Source organism: Engraulis encrasicolus, chromosome 17 (assembly GCF_034702125.1).
Source record: "Engraulis encrasicolus isolate BLACKSEA-1 chromosome 17, IST_EnEncr_1.0, whole genome shotgun sequence".
NCBI lineage: Eukaryota > Metazoa > Chordata > Actinopteri > Clupeiformes > Engraulidae > Engraulis > Engraulis encrasicolus.
In genome coordinates this window covers 1,307,022-1,316,612 of record NC_085873.1, presented here as the reverse complement: position 1 = coordinate 1,316,612, position 9,591 = coordinate 1,307,022, and the positions used below count along the sequence as shown (strand labels likewise).

The window sequence follows — 9,591 nt, the reverse complement described above, 5'->3', positions numbered from 1 at the left end:
GTGTTCATCTCGTATAACACACTCATAATATGCAAACAAACATTGGTGCCAGTAAAAGTCAGTCAGGAGTGAAATGCAGTAGCCTTGACCTCTGCGTATGCCTTTGTGTATGTGTGTGTGTGCGCGCGCGTGTCCGTGCCTGTGTGTGTGTGTGTGTGTGTGTGTGTGTGTGTGTGTGTGTGTGTGTGTGTGTGTGTGTGTGTGTGTGTGTGTGTGTGTGTGTGTGTGTGTGTGTGTCTGTGTGTGTGTGCGAACGTGTATGCCTCTGTGTGTGCCTCCCCTGCATGTGGTTCTGTGTCCTTGCCCACAGCTTCCTAAAAACACAGCTACTAGGTAACACTTACTGACTGGCTTTGTCACCCATGTAACAAAATACGTAGCCTACATTTAAATACCAATAAGAACTTCCCATGGGAAGCACAAAAACCTAATAATTAACTATTTACTGGGTATTGAATGTCTTGGTAGATGTCAGCAACAGGTTCTGCGTAGACACACATGTTTGAAGTTTGGGGCGCCATTGGGGGCTACCCCCTTGCACGGGTGAGGCATAAATGCAATTTCGCTGTGTGCCGTGTGCAGTGAACACTTGTGTGCTGTGGAGTGCTGTCATAATGACAGTGGGAGTTGGAGTTTCCCAGTTGGGCTTTCATTTCTTTGCTTAATGTGAAAATGTCACTCTTGTGGCCAAGGCCCCAGGTAGAAGACAGACTCAAGGGCCTCTTGTAGCCTGTTTGGTGCCCTAAGCAAGTAGCCTACAGACTTTTGTAGTGTAGTGAGGATAACAGGAAGGATGCACCTGTTTCAGTGAATGTCTAGTTGATGCTAAGCTAAAGAAAGCAGACATCCAGCCTGTAATCACCTACACCAGTGTCTGAAATGTACTGTCCGTACTATTATACTCTACATGTCATACAGTATATCGAGCAAAACTGCTACATTTCCAGTGATGATAGCCGCATATCTATCATACTGGCCACCCCCCAAAACACCTGGATTACCTCCGCCAGGAGGTTATGTGATCGCCTGGGTTTGTGTGTGTTCTGTGTTTGTTGTCTGTGTTTGTTGTCTGTGTTTGTTTGTTAGTTCGCTGCTATTCCACTGCCTGCCACAAGGTGCGCACGGTGAGCACTGAGCAGAGGCGTGCCTGCGCGTGTCTCAGCAAGGAACAGGGAGAGACTCTCTCCTTCGCCGCCAGCTCCAACACCAAGTGCATTTCAACTAAAAAGTTGTTCATCTGCAGGCAGCCTTCATCCGCAGGCAGTAACCAGTCCTGTCAAATGAATTACCACCGCTACCAAAAATATTCAATTTGTTATGTGTGGCCTAGGCTATGTTATCATTGCTGGTGCGAGAAGGACAGTGACCATCCCCGCAGATCGTTTAGGTTCACAATGCTGTCGAATTAATTACGTTGTCAAAAAACATGGAAGTGATTGTGTAAGTTCACAATGTTGTTGTGGACTGTGACTTACGTTCACAATCCTGTCGAATTAATTACGCTACCGTTGCCAAAATAATTTATGACTCTAGACCTACGTTCACAGTGCTGGTAAAATGCATTACATCCCCTTCGCTAAAGATAACCCCACGTTGTTTGCGAGATGGACAGGGATCAGAAAGCCCGACAGTATGCATAATGGTCGAGCACCGGCATATATTCCACACGGGTGAGCCTGCGCCATTCTAAACAGTAAGGAACAGGGTGGGACTGTCTCCTTTGACGCCAGCTCCCACACGAGTGCTATAAACCTAAAAAGTTGCTCATCAGCGGGCAGCCTAGCCCTAGGCTACAACCTCATTGCAGTTAACAAACAATCATGTAAAATTAATTACCGCGGCCTGAAATATGTGTGAAGTGGAAGTGAATTGTTGCGAGATGGACAGTGACCACCGCAGATCATTTTGGTTGACAATGTCGAATTAATTGGGTACCATCGCCAAAAATATGGAATTTGTGGCTGTGTAAGTTCACAATGCTGGTCAAACACCCCCTTCACTAAATTTAAAACCAAGCCCAGTTGCGAGATAGAAACGGTGAATAGTGATTTGAGGAATGCGGGGAAGCAAATGTCGCTTCAACCGACAGCGCAAGAATAACCAGTGGCCCATGAGAATAGCCTATACCATCGTAGGCAAAAAGGCCTTACCCTTCTGTAGTTGTTTCAGTTCTGTTGGTCAAAATCATTACATTCCCTTCATTAATTAGGCTACAGTTCTATCAGCGCGTGATCACAAGCTTTCAAAGCAGGTAGATTTTGCAAATGACTGAACTGACATGAGTGTGTCTTTTTGAACGTTCTGACAGGAATATAGTCGGTCATATTGGCAAAGTGATTATTTTTGTCCATTATCTAATTATGCCATGCCCTGGCGGAGGTATGTGATCTCGGAGCACTTTTCTAGTTAACAATTGTTGTGCAGGAAACACTGGGGTCTTTTTGCACAGATCTGGAAGACCACTGAATGAGTGGGGCAGAAGGAAGAGATAAAGAGACAGAAAAGAGATATGGAGAATGGGAGAGTTATGTGAAGAAGAGGATAGAGGTGGGGGAGGACCCTGATAGAGAGGGGGGGAGAAAGAAGGAGAAAGAAGGAGTGTAAAAGAGAGAGGGGGAATGAAAGGTGGTAAGAAAAAAGGTGGGAAAGACAGATAACATGGAAAAGAAGAGAGAGAGAGAGAGAGAGAGAGAGAGAGAGAGAGAGAGAGAGAGAGAGAGAGAGAGAGAGAGAGAGAGAGAGAGAGAGAGAGAGAGAGATTGGTTTGATAGAGAAAAAGAGAAAGCAGATTTAGGGGGGGGGGAAAGAAAAAGAGAGCGACCCAGTGAATGTGTTCTCATATTCCTCCCCCTCCTCCCCCTACCAAGAGGAAGCCCCGATTGGGAGCCAGAACAATGAGTCCAGTCTGGAAGGAGAACAGCAGAGGCCTGTGTGTGTGTGTGTGTCCTCTTACGGGTCACAGAGTAATGTGGCTACACCTACCTACCTGTGACTGATAAGACAAATACCTGCACTAAAAAAATGCCCATATCTGTTTAAGTGGCTGATATACCAAATGCCTTCAATAAAAATGTCTCTTCAATATAGTCTGACACAACAAATGCCCAAATGCCTTCATTAAAAAAGCATAACTACCGTATATCGTAGCATATGAATTCAAATGCAGAAATGACTATTCAAGGGGGGTATGGTAGAGGTGTCACACAGTGCACGACATCAAGATGTGCTCCGAGACCTTGCTATGTCCATCTTGCTATTCCTCATCTCCTATATCTATTCTGATTGTTTAAAGGTGCACTGTGTAATATTTTGGTGGTTTATTTCCAGAATTGATGCTGCCCATTCAAAAATGTTGTCTTTTTTTCTCAAATACTTACTACCACAATCAAATTCTAAGTATTCATTATGACTGGGAAAGTGGCATTTTCCACATGTCCGCCATTTTGAATTTCCAGAAAAAGATAGTCATACTAGTCAGTAGGCTATTACTAGTATTACAAATTTGGCAACAGGCAGCACAGCTTCAAATAGCAGCATAGCTGCAATACCTACTCTGGCCACCATCCTACACAGTGCACAGTCAGATTTGTTCCTCTTCCAACAGAGAGGCCTGATGAAGCACAATGACTAAATTCATGACTACATCTACCTTGTGAGAGCGCTCTGTCACAGACTTTGCTTCTTGTTTTTTTACTCCCTCTTGACCATTCTTTTAGTCCACCACCTAAATCACTTGAAGTATATTGTATGTTAATGCCTTAGGCCTTTAACAGTTTCCCCATGTGCCCCATTTTTCCTTACCTGACTCTTGCCACACTTTTCCTTGCTTGCTCCTGTGTGTGTGTGTGTGTGTGTGTGTGTGTGTGTGTGTGTGTGTGTGTGTGTGTGTGTGTGTGTGTGTGTGTGTGTGTGTGTGTGTGTGTGTGTGTGTGTGTGTAAGAGGGGAAGTCCCCCTGGCGCCTCTACATTATCACTGTCGCTTTCTACTGTCTTGATGTACCTGACGTCAGGAGAGCATAAGTAAGATAAGAAGACAGCATGATTTGTTTCTAGAGCACTGTTCACACAAACACAAGCGCACACACACACACACACACACACACACACACACACACACACACACACACACACACACACACACACACACACACACACACACACACACACACACACACACACACGAGTAGACTCTTGCTGAGTCACAAGAGGGGGGTATCTGACACGCTGACACACACACACACACACACAACAAAGGTTTCGGCACAGCGCTTCTGAGTTGCCGTGGAAACTTCTGCTTACTCAGGCAAGGATTAGCGGGCATTCCTGAAATAGCGTACGACCCATCGAGCACTAGCACACCGGAAAGGGGAGAGAGAGAGAGAGAGAGAGAGAGAGAGAGAGAGAGAGAGAGAGAGAGAGAGAGAGAGAGAGAGAGAGAGAGAGAGAGAGTGGTGGCATCTTGAAAGCCTGTGTGCGGCCCATCCACCGGTAGCACACCGGAAAGGCCCAGTCAAGGACCACTAGACAGGTAGCACCCCTACTCTCACACACACACACACACACACACACACACACACACACACACACAGACACACACACACACACACACACACAGAGACACACACACACACACACACACACACACACACACACTGAGAGAGAAGGGTAGAGGGGGTGGTGACACCTTGCAAGTCTGAAACAGGAGCGTAACCAATTCTGAAGGGGGTAAAAAAAATCTCAGAAAAAGATTGACTGAACTGCACAGACATTGTCTGTTAGCATGTCAGTATGCTGCATGATAATGGTTGAGCTATAGGTAAGCGCAGGGGTTCCCAACTTTTTCCAACTTTTGGTCCACTTCAAATTTTACAAAATTTGAGGGCCCACCTCTGACCCAATTAACAATGAAACTCAACTAACTAGTCAACAGCAACAGCAACAGCAACAGCAACAGCAACACACACACACACACACACACACACACACACACACACACACACACACACACACACACACCAAATCACATCACATTTGGTAGACGCTTTATAACCAAAGCCACTTACAATCGAGGACATAATCATAGCCAACATCACTAGCAGACACAAAGATACACACACACACACAAATATTATTTTGATTTTTAGAAAATTATTTCAAAGCCCACTTGGAATACCTTCAAGGCCCACCAGTGAGCCCAGGCCCACAGTCTGAGAGTCACTGGTTGAGCATAACAAGAAGATAACAAGAGGACCACTTGTCTGTCACTCTAGAATAGAAACACTTAAGACCGATACTATTCAGTAGTGAGTGGACGACGGTGCAAAACCTGGACCCAGCGCTGCTGCACACACTAGTAGCAGCTGAGGTCACCCTGGATGCGTTAAAGGGACACTGTGCAGGAAATGGTCAAAAAAGGTACTGCAACTATGCAGCTCATTGAAACTTTGTTGCCTATTGCCAAATTTGATCTTTTCATGAAAGTTTACGATGTAATAAACTAATATTTTGTAGTATGGCCCAAGTACAGTCATTTTTGCAGCTAAAAATGGCTATTTCTGGAAATTCAAAATGGCGGACCATGGAGAAGATCCCCCTTTTCATGTATGACAAGTGCAATTTTTCCAGTCATAATGAATACTTAGAATTTGATGATGGTGTTAAGTATCAGGAAAAAGATGACATTAGTGAATGGGTAGCATGAATTCTGGAAATAAACAACTAAAAATCTCACACAGCGTACCTTTAAGTCAATGGCTTATCTCTACCTTGACAATTAGCTCCCACCATAGTCAATGGAACCGGCAACACCAGCCACTGAAGTGCAGTGAATGTTCTCATAAAAAAAGGCCCATTCTTTTCCATGTATTTTTTAATGCAACTTGACTTCAAGTCACGTGATGAACTACACAGTTTAAAGACCATAGGAGCCGCAATGGGGGATGCAGTGTTGGATTTGCATCCCCACTTTTGGGCTCCCTACATGAGGCATTCTCAACTTTTACAGCAGACAAATAAGTGGAGTGCTGCAGCAGTAACATTGTTAAGAAATAAAAATGAAGAAAAAAATGCACTGCCACTTTAAAACTCGTTCTGGCGCCCTTGGTAAAGACCCATAGTGATGTACTCAGGCCAGTGCAAACAGTGCACTTCTGTGATTGATGTGAGAAAAAGACTTCCTTAATTGAATTGGAAATACCTAGCAAGAGATTTGTTCTGCTGTTACGAAAAGCCATCAGTCATACACACACTGTAGCCCCTTAATGCCCGCCGTACCTCCTGTGGCACGCTGTAATAGACATTGAAAGTTAACTACTAGTATAGGACTGCACTACTATGACAAAGCATGGGGCCTTTAGTAATACATTATGACTTGGTCATTGCCATTCTGGTAACAGCTAATTTATAATGCCGTGCCTTAAGGGGTTTAAAGGATATCTCGATCTGATTTGACAGAAATACAATACACAGAATACAAATACACAGTCGACTTGTTTGGGACTGTTTTGCTTGCATGAGCATAGGAGAGACGAGACAGACTGTTTGCCTTCCTCTACCTGCCAATTCAGCCAAATCGTGAGATTCTGACCACAGCTTTCCCAGACAGAGCCAGTGCAGCAGGTGGACACACACACACACACACACACACACACACACACACACACACACACACACACACACACACACACGCACGCACGCACGCACGCACGCACACACACATGCACAGTGTGTTTGCATCATGTGGCAACACACAGGTGTGTACATTCACACACCCAGGCTTCAATCTGCTCAAAGCCAAACCCCACAACATGATCCCCAGCTTAGCATGTTCACAATCTCAGGAGTTTAAAAAAATCATAGAGTATGCACACAGAAAGTTATTAAAACAACTTTCCATCACAATCTATCATTGAGATGTGAATTAATAACCATGGGATTTTGTCGCGCCAGCTGTTCCAACAGCTGGATAAGTCAGACCCTGACTATGTAGAGGGTATAGGCCTATTAGTGTATAATAAGTAATGATCATCATACTTTAATTACATTGGTGTAATATTAAAATGCTAATAATAAGGGATATCTTCGCTAATGTGCTCCGCTGCAAGGCACCCCAACTACTCTCCAAGAAAACATCTGGATTGAAGCAATGAACGGCCCTCTATGACCCCCATGTATGCATTGCAAGCCTAAATGAGGCCTGGAACAACTTAAAGACACACTGTGGGTCAGACATCACCACTGACACTAAAGGGAAAGGGTCAGAGACAAAGCCATTAAACACCGTTCCAAAAAGCCTCTCGAGGGGTGAAAAATTAACTCCCGCGTTAACCTGTGACTGGGGTCGAGTCAGGCAAACATCTTGTCGAGAAAAGGCTTAAATTGTAACAAGGACAATACACCGGCCACATTACAGGCTATGGTTCGCTAATTCTGGGATGGGATTGGGCTGGCTGCTTGATTTGGTTGGTGCGTCTTTGTTCGGAGACATCGCTGACTGTTCCTGTTCTGTCAAAGTGCAACAAGCTGGGATAGCCTACTTGCCACTGCAATAAACCACGAGGATGGCAAGCTTTGATGTTTCTCTTCAAATGTAAGCTGCTTGTCGTCTTGATATAACTTGTGCTCTTTTAAATTACATGATTAGGCCTATTTGCTAAATGAGTAGGCCTAGTGATGTTCTTCTCCTTTAGTATTTGTCCTCTTATTTATTATATTATTAAAATGTTATTATTTATTTAGCCTATTTATTTTTAATTATTAGGCTACTATGCAATCGTTCACCGGTCTGAAATAAGAAATTCAAGTATTTTCTGTATTCTTTCTTACCTTGCGAGTGGACACAAGAAACCATCAGCCAGCACACCACAAGAACTTTCATAAACTTCATCATGAATGGTTTCCAAGTGAAAGCGACGAAACTGAACGGATTTTAAAATCTGGAATGACTGATTGGAAACTTTTGGCAACCAGGAATCCGTACGCCTACGACGCTTGTGTAGCCTATATTCGCGAAACAGTCCACCGGTGGTCTTTATACCTTTGGAAGACCCAAACGATGAAACAAGCCACGCCTCCACTCGCAGTGCCAGCAAGTCTCGTAACGGTCGGACACTTTAGTAGACTAGAGAAAAATGATTCATTCAGCATCCTCTCTCGGTCGTCGGCGCCACGCCAAAGCCCTTCCCTGAAAATGTAAACGTTGAATTACTCACTGTTTGCGCTGCATTGTCCTTTCTTGGCATTTCAAAACATTTTCTTTAACAATTTCCTTAGGTAAGCCACGTGGTGTTGTCAAAGGGTAACTTAAATTTTCCCCAAATTCAACAGCCTCAATTAATCATTGTAGAGAGGAAGGCCTAAGCTACCCGTAAGCCTACCCGTTTCTGGGCAGATGCGTAAAACTGAGAGTTTAGGATAAACTCTCTCTCTCTCTCTCTCTCTCTCTCTCTCTCTCTCTCTCTCTCTCTCTCTCTCTCTCTCTCTCTCTCTCTCTCGCTAATAAAAACAGCACAATTATTATTTCTGGTCCAAATGTTTGTTGTTGTTGTTGTTGTTGTTGTTGTTGTTGTTGTTGTTGTTGTTGTTGTTGTTCTGTTTGTTTGGGTTTTTTTTGGGGGGGGCAAAGAGACTGAGAGAGGTAGATAAAGCTTGAAATTAAGACCATTTGCCACTTAGGCTACAATGCACCAGGTGTAGAGAGCACTCTGTGGAAAAAGTAATGTCAGTGTGTATGTGTCCTCTGAACACTACAGAGCCACACGTGGCTGGGAACGAAATCAACCCATTAATTTATCTGCTGCACATCTCAGGCCACACCAAGACGTTTATGCCTTTACAGCAGGCTACGCCTGTGCCTGCAAGCTTCTGTTTGTGTTTCTATGGGGATGGGTGGATGATGACATCTGTGACTCTGACTCTGTTGCCATTAAAAAAGGTCCCTGTGTAAGCCTAAGCCGTCCCTCCTCAAAATCAAAAAGTTTGGAACATGATGAAAGAATTCTAACTCGACAAGACCTGTCTTTTTTTTCGTATGTCCGTATGGGGATATTTGGGAGACATTAGTGTTGCCATTAAAAAGTTCCTGTGTATTGAACTCCATCTAAACAGAGGCCAGTTAGCAGAGTTTGCAGTGTGCTAGTAAACCTCCTTCCTGAAGCCTCAGGCCTACAGATGTGCTTAGGGTTGCCACCTCTGCCTGACGAAAAAACCCTGGACTTTTCAAAAAGAATTGACTATTTGGTAACACTTTAGAATAACTACCTATTCACAGCTTTATACATACTTTAGTAGCATGTAGGCATATTAATAATTAACATTTAGCAAAGCATCTACAAATGTTTGTAAATGACTAATAACCAAACTACGACTGCACAGTGGAGTGGGAATCAACTTCTACTGTTAGTATGAGTTTTACATGGTTTTATGCCTTCTGGTCTTTGGAGGAGAAACTTCCAGGACCGATGCAACTGTGCTGTGTCTGCTGTGTTAACATAGTATTTCTTGCCCATTTATAAACATTTGTAAACATTTTGTTGATAATTAGTTCATCATTATAAAGTGTTCATAAAGCTGTGAATGGGTAGTTATTCTAAA

At 43.8% G+C, this 9,591-nt stretch overlaps 1 protein-coding gene across 1 annotated transcript in view; it reads right to left on the bottom strand.

Moving 5' to 3' along the window:
• Window positions 1-7,981, bottom strand: part of muc13b (mucin 13b, cell surface associated) — a 30,784-nt gene extending 22,803 nt beyond the window's left edge. The window contains exon 1 of the mRNA XM_063221057.1: window positions 7,825-7,981. Coding sequence (XP_063077127.1) covers window positions 7,825-7,888 — 64 coding nt within the window. The 5' untranslated portion in view covers window positions 7,889-7,981. The remainder of the gene's footprint in view (window positions 1-7,824) is intronic.
• Between the last annotated feature and the right edge of the window lie 1,610 nt (window positions 7,982-9,591).